Source organism: Sipha flava, unplaced genomic scaffold, assembly GCF_003268045.1.
Source record: "Sipha flava isolate LNK unplaced genomic scaffold, YSA_version1 71_pilon_pilon, whole genome shotgun sequence".
NCBI classification, from domain to species: domain Eukaryota; kingdom Metazoa; phylum Arthropoda; class Insecta; order Hemiptera; family Aphididae; genus Sipha; species Sipha flava.
The window spans coordinates 464,410-482,360 of record NW_020273611.1 but is presented as its reverse complement, the minus strand read 5'-3'; the positions used below and the strand labels follow the sequence as shown (position 1 = coordinate 482,360).

At 27.0% G+C, this 17,951-nt stretch overlaps 1 protein-coding gene and 1 pseudogene across 2 annotated transcripts; both read right to left on the bottom strand.

The window, feature by feature from the left end:
• Window positions 1–2,184: 2,184 nt before the first annotated feature.
• LOC112692247 lies at window positions 2,185–8,237 on the bottom strand (annotated as a pseudogene).
• Window positions 8,238–12,275: 4,038 nt separating this feature from the next.
• Window positions 12,276–17,039, bottom strand: LOC112692254 (4-coumarate--CoA ligase 1). 2 transcript variants are annotated; one of them, XM_025566863.1, is made up of 9 exons: window positions 16,879–17,039; window positions 15,406–15,541; window positions 14,887–15,097; window positions 14,234–14,522; window positions 13,650–13,824; window positions 13,293–13,580; window positions 12,993–13,220; window positions 12,753–12,918; window positions 12,276–12,679 (listed from the first exon to the last, which is right to left on the bottom strand). In XM_025566863.1, the coding sequence occupies exons 2-9, from the start codon at window positions 15,529–15,531 to the stop codon at window positions 12,555–12,557; spliced, it is 1,608 nt and encodes a 535-aa protein (XP_025422648.1). In that variant the 5' UTR covers window positions 15,532–15,541; window positions 16,879–17,039; the 3' UTR covers window positions 12,276–12,554. The 2 variants fall into 2 exon arrangements, with proteins under 2 accessions (XP_025422648.1, XP_025422647.1); XM_025566862.1 differs by lacking the exon at window positions 16,879–17,039 and adding an exon at window positions 15,709–15,911.
• Between the last annotated feature and the right edge of the window lie 912 nt (window positions 17,040–17,951).

The window sequence follows — 17,951 nt, the reverse complement described above, 5'->3', positions numbered from 1 at the left end:
ATTGTGTTTTAGAAACATTTTCTGTTTTATTTTTTAAACCAAAACTAAACATAGGTAAATAAAAGAAATAATTAATATTTCATAAACATTATTAAGTATAATTAATGTATTAATTTGTTTACAATATGATTCACTAACCACTGTATAGTATATTACTATATTAGTAGCAGTGTTCTATTTTTTATACATATAGTACTTATCTCATATGTTTCCGTCCTTTTTTCTTTCGATAAGTTGTTACATTCTTTTTTTTATTTGAATAGTTTTTTTTGTTTTCTATATCTTGTATTATTTGCGACAAAATAAAAAAACACACACAATTCGTCATATAATACGTAATATTGGATTATGAATAAGAGTTGATCGTAGAAAGCAAGAGAATTCGGTCAATTATTGTGATCTCCAGTTGATAATAATAATAAACACAATTCATAACAGTAATTCTATAAAACGATAATGCATGGACTAATAAGACGTATAATATACAAATAGATACACATCCGATAACGCGCAGCTAGTGTAATTATCTAATTTTATCTTATTATAGCTCACGCACACTAATATCGATTTACACACTTACATTCATGCACGGTTGATGCGCCACCGATACAACATGTGAATTTAATTGCCTAAATTTTACTCCTTAATAAATGACCAACACCGACCTCTTTAATGATAAATGTATTCTGCCGCGGGGAACATTATTATTTAGTTTTCCGGATTGTTGGTTCAAAATTCGATTTGCGGCTATGAGCCGTCTGAATTTTAAAAAATCTTTCACGTCAAAGGTTGTGCGATGTTAGCACATATCTATACAATTTATCCATGTAATGAAGGCAATTACCAGCATTACCCACCGTTTACGTGGGCTACAGTACTACGTACAATACTACCTATTGCTGCAGTCGTAAAAAACAGACGGTATACTAGAACCACTAGAACTATTCCATCATTAGGTTTGAAATTTTAATGTTTGTCTTGCCTAATGTAACAAACAGTTGCTTATTTTCGTGAGGGGGAGGGATCTCGGATCTCCTCAGAAGGTCTTAAATTACTTGCTACGAAGATACAGAGTAAGAGAACAATAATTTTTATCATGTGGTGTAATGTTTGTATTAAAATATTTGTATAATAATACAATAATTATTAATTCTTAGCTTATACGTATTTTTTATATTATTATAAATTCATTTTTTTTAGAAAAATTTTAAACCACCCCTCAACGAAAAATTTGAAAATACGATATGTAGACATATAATATATAGAAATCAATACGGAAAAAAATAAATTTAACAATTTTGTTTTATAATTATCGATTTAACATTAACAATATTTTTATAAAATTAATTTAAATCTTTAATTGCTTTGTAAATATTAATCATATCATCAATTACATAAATGTTACACGCTACATATATTACATTGTATTGTAATTACAATGTACTTTATCTTATGTCGTTATGATAAAAATCAGTCGAACTCTTGGAACAAGTGTACGAAGATTGGATCTATGTGGACTCATACCTCAATGTTGCAGAGGTTCCAACAAAAGAAAATATCTGTAATGCGGTTATGAATCCTTAAACAATTTAACATGCTGTCACTAACGACGAAGTAGAAAAAAGCAAGGCATCTCCATAAAATAAAGAAATTTTTGAAATTCTAAGTATCCTCAGGAGAGCAGTCTTGCACCGTGTAGATGAAAAAGGCTTTGAGCAACATTATTCTTACGAAACCATGATCATCTAGTTACTCGACGCAAAACAACCGACTACGATAAACGCATATTTTACTTAACATATACATTTTTTTTTAATTATAAATTTTTTTCTTAATAAATAAAACTAATCACTTATTAGAAACAATCGGTTAATTGACACATTTCACCTTGGTCCAACAATTTTCCTAATAAGCAGTTTCTACTGTATATTGAATGTTATAAACTTATGATTATTATATGTATTAAATGATATAAGCTTGTAAGAGCATTAATTTGTTGAAACTCGATGTTCATCAATTATCTTATCATTTGAATATTTTTTAATTATTGGTAATTTTAAATTGAACAAGTAAACAAAGGAATTACGTGTGCACTGTTCTCTCATACACACCAATTTATAAAATTAACTTTGACATAAAATAACAAATAATATATAAATATAAAAGATATATTAGCCCAATAACTATTGCGCAACTGTTGAATTAAGTTGAATCAACGAAGTCATCTTCCATTAACCACTTTTTCAAATATGTTCTTATCGTTGCACGAGCTTTTGCTAATTGTGGTGAATCTGTCTCTAACGAAGGATACATATCTCCACAGTGAGCGGTTCCTAAAAAAAAAAAATTACGATTATTTAAAAAAAATTATTTTCATATTTTATAAAAAAAAAAATAAAGTTTTAGTAATTATATTTACCGTTAATAAAAATTGCAATATTATTTTTTGTTCTTGATCGAGTAATACCCAACGCATGCCATGGATCAATCGATCCGTGTACAAAAATTACTCGACTCGTTCTTATGTTTAATTCACCATACATTATATTAGTTCTTTTAATCGATTCCGACAATAGCGTCGAATTATATCTAAACGAAAAAAATGTCTTTAGTAATACATTAATTAGTCAAAGATCGAGGATAAGTCCTCGAATATTTTCCGAGCCCAATCTATTCTTAAGCTATTACACGCTTATACTAATTAAAAAAAATGCATATAAATAATAAGTTGTATAAAAAAAAATTTGTTTCATTTTATTCATTTTGTTATATTCAAAAGTAAATGTTTTAATTTTATAATTGATTTATTTAGTGATTTCTAAACAATATATAGTATAAATATGAATTTTAAAATTAACGAATATACCTACGTTATCCTATCGTTAAAATTAGAAATTTATACGGAGACGTAACCAATGTCTAGCTGTAAATTATAATCGTTTGCATTCAACTTGATAAAAGCCGGTTTTCAACAACAACAAATATTAATAGTTGTTATTACTATTGTTGAAAATTAATTTTAATAATAGAATGACGTAATTGTTTACTTTAAATCAATAGTATAAGTCATAAATTCAGATTGTATTGTCAAAATCATAATTACGGAAACTAGTATTTTATATTTTTATTATTATTAATATTACTTATATTCTTTGATCATGAATTATACCTATAGATTTTTGTATTACTTCATAGGTGTTTATAAATTTAATATGCAGTATATACATATGCATTTATGTATATTGAATATTCCATTAAAGTTTAAATTATTTTTATAGAAATCAACTTACGATTTTCCAAAAATATCAGTGCACATATCAATAAAAAATTATATTGGAAAACTATGACCAAACTCATAATCAACTTGATCGAATGTTTGATAAAAACCAAATTCTGTGCATGTCTGGTATATCCACTGTCTTTCTTTATAAATGTACATAATATATGATTAAATTTAGTTATATTACGAAAATAAAATAATAATTATTTGATGAAAGATACATTTTTAATTATTATTTTCATATATTATTAGTCTATCTTCTATCTAAGTTATTAATTTTTTGGTTTCTTAGAACAAATTAATAATATTGAAATTAAATTATTTATTTTATCAAAACTATTTTGAATGTAGAATTGTAGAACCTAAATGACATATAGTATTAAGACGCAGTATTCGCATTGTTTTCAGTGTAATGATTGCTTGATTGATTACCATTCACCTTTTTTTGATTTAGGTTTCCTTTTTCATACTCTATATAGACCCTAACAATGAGTAATTTAAGAAAATAATGTAGTCGAAGTAAAAAGTTATAGAAGAACTCGAAGTATAGAATACACTTATAAAATTTCACTCATAGTTCTACATAACAAATTTAAAAATTAGGTACTAACCCATGGCTGCTTCATTATACAAATCCGTATTAGAATAAAGATCTATTGACTTTGAGTAAATATGGTCTAGACAATCTGTATTATCGATGGGTAGTAGTTTACTGTTGACAACTGCATATCTATCTAACTAAAAACAAATTAATAACATTAATAAAAGTTTTGTTATTATAGCCAGTTAAAAATTCCTCAGTAATTTACTATACGGAATGTTGTACTGATGATATGACTGATATATACCTACGACAATGTGTTAGCATTAATAATTTTTTTATATGACTACGTTCTCTTTACAATTTTTGATAATGTAGGTACAAAAGGTATATGAAAAATAAAATGTAAGTTGTTCTAGTAAAATAATAATGTGTGCCAAATACTGAATACGTACTCGTATGTATGAATGTAACATTTTATTTCAACTCTTACGTTTGGAAAATATGTGATTATAATTTATTAATATATTTATTTTAATTTTCAGATAAAACTTTTATAGATGAAACAGTGACATAATTTCAGTTTTTCATAAAGTAGGGTTGTCGGTACCTTTCGGTATGCTTTTATTAAATTGTCGATTTGGCGGTTCGTTTTACCAAAGTGCCGATTAATGTGGGAGGAGAGGAACGTCAAACCAGTTCGAAAATGTAATGAATTTTACTTTGTACGTAAATGCCCGTATAGCACACGTTTTATTTTTCTGATTTCCAACATGCAAATGGTTATACAAATAATGCACTTATGTTTTGATGATGTGCTGACTTTTGAATAGTTAAACTCTAGACTGTGAAAAATGCATACATTTCTCCCTCCCCTCCCCCCATACAAAAAAAGTACGTTACTGAGATGAACAAATATGAATTATTATGAATAAAAACACACCCAAAATACATAATTAGTAGGGAACGCATTTATATGTAAATGCATATTTTTATTAAAACGAGATATTTAAGATTTGATAAGAAATGTTTATGATTTAAATAATTCCTATTAAAATGATGATACTTTTATTTTACATATTTTTACATATTTTGGTATAATTACATATTTTTACATATTTCACTAATTTTTAAATATTTTTAAACATATTTTTATCATTTCATCATTCATTTGTCTTCTTCGTATGAAAATACAAGAAATTATTTCAAAATTAGATCCAGAAACTTCTATCGCTATTGGAAAAGCTCTAAATATTATGCTAAATGAAACATTGAAAATAATTTAACAAAATTATTAATAAAAAATATGTCCCCAAATGATAGTTTGCAAATTATTGAATCAGCGATTAAAACTCGTAAGCGGACCAATAGATGTTGTAAAAAAGAAAATTCATGCTGTTACAGAAAAAAATTCCAAGCAATATTGATTTTAAAACAATCAATGACATAATGAGTGGCAGACATCCTTATAAAAATTTGGAATCATCGCCTTCTGATAGTACGCACTTGAAATATGCTTTTATACATCGGTTGATATGAAACGATAATTTAGTCGTTTTAAAAATATTTTGATACCTAATAGGCGACATTAAACATTTGATAATTTAAAAGATATTGTAACAATTCAATGCAACAAATCATTTTGATAATTTAATAATAATAATCACTTTTTTCCCCCCACATATTTGGATATTTTTAGCACATATTTTATAAATTATACTTACATAAATATGTAAATAATTCTGGATTTTTATTACATATAAATCCGTTCCCTAATAATTAGTATAAATAAATATGTCCCACGATTAGTTCTTATTGCATTATATTCAATCATAATAATTGTAATTGGATATATAATATACAAAATTATTTTGTATGGTTTTCTTTATATATTTTATTGAACATGATTTTTATCTTTATTATATAAATTAAAAATTATCTTAATAAGTGAAACAACTTAAATACCGATATTTGTTTTTAAAAGATATATTGCTATTATTAAATCTTTATGAGACACATATCATCTTATGCATATAATTTACCCATAAAATAAAAAATAGGTACTTACTGATGTCGGTATAGATTCGTCAATCATAATATCACATAAATGTGGCATTGTTAACAAGGACCGCTCAGGGTTTATATAATATCTGTTATTACCGTTATATTGCACGACTCCTGCGAAATTATAAGCCAGACTTTGATATAAAACCGCTACATCTTTTTTGTTGTGTCTATCTAGTTTATCGCACAATCTAAAATATTATAAGATTAAATAAATTGAAGTTTTTAATTCAAGGTAAAAGTAACAGTAGTCGAATATCCGTGCAATTACATAATAGATATTTTAGTAGGTACTTAAAAATTTAGTTAATTTAATATTAATTTAAATTATACCTACTTGAATTTTCTTTCAATTATTTCTGCCCCCATATTGGTTTTAAGGAGAAGATTTATATTCTGATTGGCTTTTTTAATTTGTAAAACGCATTCCTGACTGTTAGTAGATAACGATTTGATGATTACTTCAAAATATTCAATGAAAACAAAATATGTAGCTATTGTAGAAACGATTTTACTACTTGTAAGATATTTAGTACCTTTAAAATTTACTTTGGCCAACAAAGGATTACTTGAGGAAATTGTAGCATGTATGAGATGTGGATATTTCATTCTCAACCAGACAGATAATGATCCTGCATATGACCCTCCAAATGATATCCACTTAGCTGTAAATGGAATTTACAATAAATTCTGCCAAATCGGCTAAGGCTTGTTCACTACTAAGGTATACTAAATTTTTTAGTTCTCACGTCCCTTAAAACATAAGTATACTAAATAATTAAAATATAAAAAAATGTTACATTTTATGCCTAATTGACAAGCGATTAATAAAATTAGACTTAAAGTTACATCTTCTCTTCCAATGATTAAGATATATTTAGTAAGCAATAGTTCGACTATAAGTATAATTTTTTTATAACATTATAATATAAAATATTTAATACAAAAATCATTTTGATATAAAATATAATGTGCATTGATAATTCTTAACTTATTTAAAAAAAAAAAAAAAAAAAAAATAGTTGGATTTATAATAAAAAAGCGAGCCTCCTATAGATATACCTTATAGGTCAGTGAAATACAAGGATGGATGAATGGTATTGCTATATTTAGGGCCAGTTTTAGATACGATCAATGCGTGCAACGGTACATGGCGTCAAAATCAGAAGGGCACGCGAAAAACGTTAAAATTATAAATAAATTGAATTAAATGTTGGCGACGCAAATCTACTATGGCTATCCATTATGGGTAGAAAGAATAATAATTTTCACAATGTGATTTAATATAAATTAATTTGATCTCTATAATTATTTATTATTATATCATCATGGAAGTAGTGGCTGCGCTTGTAGGTGAAATTACAGTTTTATAAACTATTAGTAATTATAATTATTTTGTTCTCTGTATGATTAACAATCATTAAATTATGTGGCAAGTATGGTAATTTGAAAAATTATTTCGATCATTTTTGATTACGAAGGGCCTCTTCAGTTCCCCAAATTTAGTTAAAGTTGTTTAAGAGGGAAGAATGCCAAAATAATTCTTGCACTGGCCGTTGAAAGAGCTATAACTGGCCCTGGCTGTGTTGATCTAGTGAATTAAAAAACAATGTACCACCGAGAAAATGATTCTGAGTGAACGAGGTCGAATAAATCAGTTTATATTTCTTAAGTTGATTGATATATTAAAAGAACCAATTTTCTCATTGAGGTAGATTGAACTTTTAATAATCAATAACTTTTGTTTTAACCTAACCTAACCTTCGAAACGAAAAAAAATTCATCTAGTTTGAGAAAATCGAAAATTTCTAGTGTTTATCCATAGCATGAATTTCATTAAAATATTTCAAAACTATAAAATTATTTTGACTACACAACTAATATAATTTCAATAAAAATTCGTTAAAATATATAATTTTGAAAAAATGTTATGTTATATTGTAGTAAAAGGCAATTGTAGAGAAAATGTAGTCAAAGTTCATCTTCTACATCATCAATGCCATCAACCACTCCATTACCATCACCCTGTGAAGAATTCAATGAACCCATTCCAACAGATCAAAATACCTCATCACCATCATTCCAGAACTTGCAAAATTTTTATCAAAATCATCAATCTGATTAGTAGTAATAAAATGATTTACAATTATTAACATATTAAGTTTATTTGAAAAATTAAAATAGTATCTACCTACCTAAACAGTAAATTTTTAATATAAATTAATTTATAATTTTATTTTTATTATTAAGTAATTTTTAACTCACCTTAAGCAAACTGCTAAACGATCTTTTGGTGTTATAGTTTTTCTCCAATGCGTATCTTTTTTCTTTAAATATACATAGACTTTATCAAGTAATGTGTTAAAACAATATTCAAACATTTTAAAATATTGATAAAATTTAGTTTCATTTTCAATCAATTCTTTGTATAGTGTCAAGAACTCTCCTTCACTTTCTCTTTTTTGCCATGCCTCATGCACCCATTTTCGTTTCTTTGGATTTGATAACTCAGTTTCCTCATCCAAAATTATTGCAACTATACATAGTTCTTCGTCAGTAAAATTTGCCATATTGACGTAGTTAATGCGCAGTATTATTTAATTAATATTATTAAAATAAATAAATAATCAAAAAATATTATATGTAATGTGTATAAAATACACATGTTATCAGACTCAACACAACTGACCCGATATCTCGGAACTGACCGATCTCGGTGACTGATATGTGTGAAACATACATGACTGATCAGTCAAAATCGTTGGTAACTTGACTGTCTCTGATTGAAAACGTCACTGTCACGTGACTGATATGTGTGAATCGACCTTAAGGCACCTACAGTTAATAATGACCCAAAATAAAATTAATGCAGGGATCTATGTAAATCATCTTACAATATTACCTTAACATTTTTATTTTAAACTGGATTTTTTTTTTTTTGACACTGCATATAATCCAGTGGCGTAGCCAGGATTTTTCTTAGGAGGGGGGGAGAAGAGGCTGATAATTTTTTACACAGCAGTGGTTTAGATAGGTTCTTCCCTAAGTTTTAACATGTGGATACCAAAGTTATATTTTAGATTTTGATTCCTATCACCCACCATCATCTTAACATAGTAAGCCTACTCGTATATTGATTTAATAATACTATTGTATACTTTAAATACATTGGATATTGTATTTTATAGTAATTAATTACATGTATGGTGTAGTGCACATTGCTTAAATTTAGCAGTTGTTGATTGTTGTGAAGCAACTGAATGTGCTCAAGACTTTTTTGGTACAATTAGTAGTTTGGTAACATTTTTAGGTGCCAGAAAGAGAACCGCAACATATATAGAGTTTCAAAAACAATTATATAAAAACTAACGTATTCGTAGGTTAAAAAGTTTTTCTGCTACGAGATAGACATACCATGACCGTTCTTTTGAAGTTATATAAATTACTTATAAATCAATTATTTTAACATTAAAAAAAATTGGCCTTGAAGAAACTGACAAAAGAAAACAAACATTTAGCTAATAGTTTTTTAAAGCAACTTAATTCTTTTAAATGTGTTCTTACAATGCATATGATGCGCAATATATTCTCAATTACTATACTATTATCAAATTATTTACAAAATCCTGCTATTGATTTCATTCAAGTAATACATTTAATTAAAGTGACTCGACAACAAATACAAGATTTACGAGTAATGAACACGGAATCTGTAAACGAGAACCTATTTTCAGAAACAAAAATTATTTTGTGAAACACAAGACTTAGAGGAACATGATTTAGCAGAAGTACGGACATCTCGCAAGAAAAGAATGTGTGGAGAAATGAGTAGTGACGAAAGAATAAATTCAGCAAATTACCGCTATGTATGTGAAGTTTATAGATGTTTATTAGATGTAATTTTATCTATACTAGAATATAGATTTAGTGGTTCTGAAAACATCTTCAAAGAATTTTCATTACTACTACCTGAACGCATAGAGTTAAACAAAGACTTCCCAAATAAATTTGATTACTTTTAATTAATTAAATAATTTGATTAAATTTGCGCAGGTTAGGTGATAGCCAACGATATCGCTTACCAGTTGTACATTGAGCTCAATAGTAATAAACTTTTTTAACCATTCATACGCAATCAATTATCAAATAATAATATAATTTACAATAATAGTATTATTAATTATAATTAGTTTTTATGATATTAAAAGTTAAAACATCGAATATGAAAAAAAAAAAAATACAAAATATACTATAAGACATTATAACGTCAAAATTAAAACACAATATCAACGCTCTGTATATCTCGAGTAAACAAACAACTATACTCGGCACAAGTTAAGATCATGACCAGTTGCGCATTAACCTAACCTGAACTTAGCCCACTCATATAAATAACGTTTTTTAGGTAAGTTATAATGATTTGCTAACTATGAAAATCAGTTTGCTATCATTTGTTAACTACTTGCTAACCTTTGGCATACATTTCATGATGACATTGCAAATTGGGTGGGCTGCCTGAACTTGGTCCACCCAAACATAAATTAATTGTAAAGAAAAAATGAACAATTTGCTAAGTGTTGATACAAATTTTGTACACTAATTGGTAAGTGGGTGGGCCAAGTTCAGGGACGTATACCGATAGTCTATCGACTATTATTTATTTTTATTTTTATTTTCTTTATTTTTTTGGACGATTGCTAATATATTATATCTATACACTATACATTATACACGCAACCCGCATTTGGTTATTCCTGGTAAATCGTCTTCGCGTTATCGCAGGATATGTTTGAATAAAATTGTAATCGTGTTAGTATTAAGTATTAACCTTATTATGATTAGATATGTGAGCTCAGTAAATTTACCCTGTAAAATTGACGGGTAAAAGTAAATTTACGTAAATTTTACCAAGTATTTTTTTACTCGGTATTTTTTTTTTTTATTATTGAAAAAAATTGAGTGACCCCTTATTTTAAATGTGTTTACTAGCAGAATACGTTTTATTCACTGTTGTAATATGGATTATGACCGTTAAGGGAATTGTTATCATTCAGTTTTGACTTCTGGTTATTACTGTTGGGTTTGATAAATTACCCAGTAGCAGTAAATTGAACGAATATTTAAACGGTAATAAGTCGCAAACGGATAACTGAAATTAAATTCTGTAAACGTTAAAATTATTTTTTTCAGTATGTTTATAAATTTTCGTTATCGAAATTAGGTAGTGACATTTGAAAATCGAAAGTTGATAGTGTTTTATCAAATAAGGGAGGACGTTAAAATTATCAAAATTGTAACACAATGTAAAATAGTAAAACCTAGAAAGTTAAAAAAAAAAATTGGTTTAAAATTCCTAATACTTTCCGAGATATTAACTGGTTCACGATAAAAAAAATCACCCTGTATACTTATATATTAGGTATATATATTGATTATAACAAAAGTTATTCTAATGTTTTTAATACTATTTTATGTGGTCCCCCTCTATGTAATGGTAATTGCAAGAACCTACATTTATGTATGTCCGTAACAGTAACTATTAAAAGTAAATGTTCTTCACATACTTATTAAGGTCACTACAGAAGGGAAAAAGGCATAATCAGAATACAAAAAAATTACTGTGGGAGACTATTTTTTAACAAGATCATAGAGGACTTTGTTAATTATTTTTGATAATTTTTACTTGGCATTTAAAGCGCATGTTCAGAAGTTCCGAGGGGTGCAAAAATCTCAAGTCCGGCACTGTTTTCATCCATATTTATATAGGTGCCTATATCAGTAGACAATAACAACAGAAAAATTAAATTCCAAAGTTATTTAATTTTATTCAACTCCATTTGGTTTATATTATTTAATTTAACAATAACATAGATAATATAGCCATAATTCCATAATTTTATTTTGTTTGTAATAATTATAATCTCATGAGATGAAAATTATATTAAATAAAAATTAGGCCAAATGCAACTATCATAATTTATCAAAGTTGGTTTTAAATGCAAATTGAAGCTAGGTATAGCGGATTATAAAATGGCAAGTATGATCGCATGCAGGGTACAATGTTCGATATTATAACTGTCAATAGAAGAATTGCTCATATAATCTGTAGATAACGCTATCATACTCTCTCAAATTAAGAATAACTTCGAGTCTCAAATCTCTTAATTAGATATAGACATGTAGTAATGTAGATACATTGACACATTGTACGGATTCTTATGTCAAAAAGGGTCTTTATAAATTGTAAAGTAATACAAAAAATATGTAAGTACCTTTAAAAATTTTTTCAAAAATTAACTTAACAGAAAATGGCCACCTAAAAATATGTATCGGTACAAAGTCTCGGCAGTAAGCTCATAGGTCTATTTCTAAAGAAAAAGAGTTCACCTAATTTAGTAAAGAGTCAGCTGGTTTGAACAGTTTATTGAAGTTTCAAATTTATCATTACAAAATGAAATATTAGGACAATAAATGTGCTTGTGTTATTTCTAATACTTAAATTATGTAATTCTAAATGTTACAGATTTGTTATGAAATATTATTAAATACCTAACCTACCATTTACACAATATTACTTATCTATTTAGACAAAATTGTGAAAAAAGATATAAAACTACTGTAACAACATTAATGGTTATTATAACTGAATTTAGATGACTGTATCAATTTTTAAATTTTTGATTTAATAACTAAAGTTTTAAGTACTCTTCGTAATATTTTACCGCTTGGATTCTTAGGAATGCTATCCAAAAATTGAACACCTCCTCTAAGACGCTTCTGTGAAGATACTTGATCTAAAATACCAATAATAAGTTTATAATATGTAATTGAATGATGAATGTTTAAAATAAAATCAGATTACTCAACTGTTTAAAAACTTTAAAACATCTTTTTCAGTAATAGTTGAATTGGAAGATTTGACAACAAATGCCATAGGAAGTTCTCCCGCTTCCACGTTAGGAAGTCCGATTACAGCTGCGTCGTCTATTTCGGGATGTGTTAACAGTATTGATTCTAATTCTGCTGGTGCAACCTACAGTTAAATAAATATCAAAGTGAAATAACCAAGAATACATTGCATATTTAAGTGAACTAAAAATTGTTTACCTGGTAGCCTTTATACTTGATAAGTTCTTTAAGTCTATCAACTATATAAAACAAATTATCTTTATCATAATACCCTACATCTCCTGTATGAAGCCATCCTTCAGCATCAATTGTAGCTAAGGTTTCTTTAGGATTTTCATAATAACCTTTCATAATCATAGGTCCTTTGAAACAAAGTTCACCACATTGATTTGCTCCTAAAGGCTTACCACTTTTTAAATCAATCACCTATAGTTATTATAAAAACAATGTAAATTTCAGTTAAAACTAATAATTGAACAGTCATTAAACAAGACTAACTTTTGCTGACATGCCACGTAGTAGTTTACCCACAGAATTATTTATGGGTAGATCTTTATCTTCATCGTGTAATGTTGCCAAGACGCATGATTCAGTCATTCCATATCCTTGAAGTATTGTTAATGATTTATTTTTACCTATTCTTTTAGCAATTTCATGTTGAATGTCAAGGGACAATGGTGCTGCTCCAGAATATATAGCGTTCAGGCTAGATAAATTGTATTTATCTATTAAGGGATGTTTGGCAAGAAAAACCATCAATGGTGGAACAGCATATAAAACTGTAATCTAAATAAATATAAATTTATAATAATATGTATTTTTAATTTAAACTAATTAATAAAAATGTATGTATACTTTTTGAGTTTCAATAGATTTCAAAAATAAATCTGGATCAAAATATTTTAATACTATAACTTTACTGCCAAATGACATACACATACAAATGACCAGTAATCCATAACCGTGAAACATGGGTACTAAGCCCATTAATATATCATGAGAATTCACAAATGAATGAGAGTAACAAGAACTATAACAATAAAAAATAAGAAATATGAATTAAAAAATGTTTTTTTCAATTTGTAGGACAGTGATTTAATAATAATTTTGTTAGTAATGTTAAACACAACTTAAAATATTTTATTATTAAGTTGAATAGAATTTTTTACAAGCCAGTGAAAATATGTTAGTATAAATTATATTAACAGAAACATACAGGGTACTCAATAAAATGTTAAAAACATTACAAGAATAATTTAACTCAGTAGGTTCGTGTAGTTGAACAGTAAAAAAATTTTTATTTTACAATTATAAGCAAGCTAAGTACATCAAAATATATCAAATTTTCTTTGATTGTTTAATTTTAACCAATTAATGTACTCAAATTTTAATTTTTATTCAATTAACTAATTTAAATATAATTTATAAATCACACTAACTTCAAAACAGTTATGCAGAGGTATAAAGATTTATGTGTTAACTCTACTCCTTTTGGCAAACCCGTTGTACCACTAGAAAATAGTATCACAGAAGTTTGACTATTATCATATTTAGTTGGTACAAAATTATTATTTTCTTGCAACGTTCTAGGATTACAAAGTACATCAAGTGGACAAACATATTTAATGAAATCACACTTTTTGGCAGCATCTCTTACAATGTTTAAACCCATTTTGGATGATATCATCATTTTAGGTTTACATATGTTTAACACATGTATCAGTTCCTCTGGTTAAACAGAAAGTATGGTAGAATGTTAAAAATATAACAGGTTTTTATAATTATTCAGTTTTTACTGTATATATATGCATTTAAAATCAAATATTAAATATACAAAGCATTAAATCAACAAACATTTTTAGAATATACTTAAAATGTATAAATTATTAAAAGGACAGGTCAGAAGGATAAGTTAAGTAAATAAGTAGATCAAATAAGGATAATATAAGTAATAATATTTAAAAATTTAAAACACTACTTTTGTGAATAATCAAAAAATAAGCCACCAACCTTAAGGTATAATTGGGTACAATTCAAAATATAAATATAGCATATGCATACAAATTAAAATAAATACATTTTTCATACTTACTTTCATTATACATAGGATTGAATAATGCACAAGTACTTCCTATATGCCATATAGCCAATACAAGAGATGGGTACCAAATTGAATTTTCACTGAATATTCCAATAATATCATCATTCTTAATACCACATTCGTATTTTAACCATTCAGCAATATTGAAACTCGCATTTAAAATATTATTAAAAGTAAATGATGATCCATCGTGAAAATCAATCTGTAAATACAATTAGAATTAAGAATTAATTAATATTAAGATACGTTTCAATGAATACCATATAGCTAATATTAAATAGTTTTTTGACAGGACAAAAATCATGAAAATATTATGATTTTTAGTTTTAAGACAATCTAAATAGAAGCTATCCAGTTAATAAGATTGTCATACTTACTTAGGAATGCATGTTTAATATGATACCAACCTCTAGTAGATGTTACATATGTATATTAATCTCATTACTAACATTTATATTTCTGCATGAATGTTCAGTTAAATGTATTGCTAAGATTACTAGTTAAACATACCATTGCAGTCACATTTCCCTTTTCGCCAAGCAATCGAATGAAGAATTGACTTAAATTTGATTTGCTATCTAACAAGTATTTAGGAATTGGAGCTGAATGCACAATGTTTTCTTCAGTACTGGCCATTGTTTATCAACTAAACACAAAAAATAATACTATAGAACTAATTTAACTGCAGTGATAGATTACAATATGTATAATTAATACATGAATATGTACATAGAATAAAATTTACACTAATGACGAATTATTTTATAACTTATGTCTGTATTTCAAACTATCACAATATTTTCTTATACACACCTTATTTATTCGTTAAAATATCTATTTCAAAAACGTATTAAATCTTATTCTTGATTAATTCAATCAGAAACTTTGAATGGTAATATTAAAACACTGTGTTAATAAAAAATTGAATAACTAAAAGGTTCATTTGATTTGCTAATATCAGAATAAATATTGTTAATTTGAAATATTAATTATTTATTGTAATATTTGTCGTGGTCACCTAATGCCAATGAATATTAATTTATATAGTAAGAACTTTGCCATTGAATTTATTTTCATTTATAATTAAATAAAATTACAGAACATCAAACCGTTGTTATCGTTTTATCATTTTCCTTAATCCTACTTAAGCAGATAACATTATCACGATATGTCGTCTGCATTCGAACATTTTCAATATCAATAATTTCGATTCACACAACAAAAATTTTTCTTTATATAGGTACAATTAGGTTTTAATTTAATTTTGAATAAAAAAAAAAACTAATAATTTGAAAACTGGCTATAAATTATAACATTTTATTTTTATATTGAATGTATGCAGGGCCGGATTTAGGATTTGTAGGCCCCTAGGCTCAATTGTGGTGTGGGCCCTACTAGAAAGTTTTTAGAAAATAAAAAGGACATAAATGATAATAATATAATAATTTTGCCCATAGGCGTGTTTACATACGAGTCGTTTTCAATGAAGAAACAAGAAACGGTTCAGTCGGGGGAACGAATTAATAATAACAGCAAAAAAAAAAAAACTAAACGTTATCGAGCGATAATCTACCGACGACGCGGTGTATGGGAAATTCCCATTATATATGTACACACTATATACTATATAGTATATTTTATTACACAACACCAATTTTAGAAAACTATAAATGAAAAATTTTTAGACGGAGCTTTTTTTTTTTTTTTTAGTTGTACGATGGTGTGGTGAGGGCCCTGTTGTGGTGCGGGCCCATAGGCTACAGCCTATATAGCCTACGCTTAAATCCGGCCCTGAATGTATGACATTTCTAATTTCTATGCTAATGTATTTTTTGACAAGTGAATTACCTTGTTTTATATAATCAAAGAAACGATATGTATTTTTATTTATATCAATTTAAATAACTGCTTTAATACAAAATGTTACATAAATATAAAATACATTTTTCAATATTTTAAGTTGATTATCAGTTAATTAATTACCAAAGTGTAGTAATTCCATAGGTATTATAAGCTCGTCGACTACAAGTATAGTAATCTTATCCGGATAACGAAACCTTTAGGTAGTGCAAGCACGCGAAGGTAATACCTTATGGACGATTCGAATGTCGCTACAACTTGTCCGTGTTTTGGAAACCACTCTATCCGAAAAACGTTACGACGACTGGTCGCGACCGTCAGGCGTGACGACTTGTCGCCGCGACATGTCGTACCTTAGAAACCGTAGCTTTCGAGGTCTTAATTAGTGATGGGCGGTAATGAATAATTTGTACTATCGATTATTATTTGATCATTCATATATACTATCGAATAATTATTCGATTAATCAATACTATTAAATAATAATATTGAATAATCAAAATTATCGAATAATCGATACCATTGAATAACTCGAATAATCTGTAGTTTGTACTCTGTACTGTTGATAATTATTCGTATATACTTGCCGGCGGTCGTACTTTATCCATACGCCGAATGTATTTTTCTAAGTTATTCACCAGTTTCATCTTGTTTATATTAATATCAGGCCCGTATTTAAAAATTTGACACCCCCGAGCATATAATTTATGCCCCCCCCAAAAAAAAAAAATAAATAATAATAATATAACACTTATTATTTCGTCCATGATCGATATTTTTTAATATTAAAATATAACTTAAAAATGAAAATCATTTAATACTTTTTTTAATTAAAAAACTATAACATAATAAAACATACAATTTCCTTTTTTTTAATTAACAAGTTATATGATAAAAATTCAATTTTTTTATAATTTACAAATTATAACATAATAAAACATATTATTTTCTTTTTTTATTTTATTTTTTTTCATTAGGTTCATCAATTTTAAAATTAATTTTACTAAAATATTTTGCCACCCCTGAGACTTGACGCCTCCGGTCATGTGCCTACCCATGACCCCCCCTAAATACGGACCTGATTAATACATTGGGCTAAAAATATAAATCATACGTTTTCTCCAAAAATAATCACGCAAATAATAATACAAAAAATATATAAATTAAAAATATTTTATTAAAATTAGCTTAGATTT

Coding starts and splice junctions, on each gene's coding strand:
- LOC112692254 (XM_025566863.1), bottom strand. CDS start 15,531: ATGGCCAGTACTGAAGAAAACATTGTGCATTCAGCTCCAATTCCTAAA. Junction 13,581..13,649: donor AATCTATTGAAACTCAAAAA/GTATACATACAT, acceptor ATATTTATTTAG/ATTACAGTTTTATATGCTGT. Junction 12,919..12,992: donor TCAAGTATAAAGGCTACCAG/GTAAACAATTTT, acceptor ATTTAACTGTAG/GTTGCACCAGCAGAATTAGA.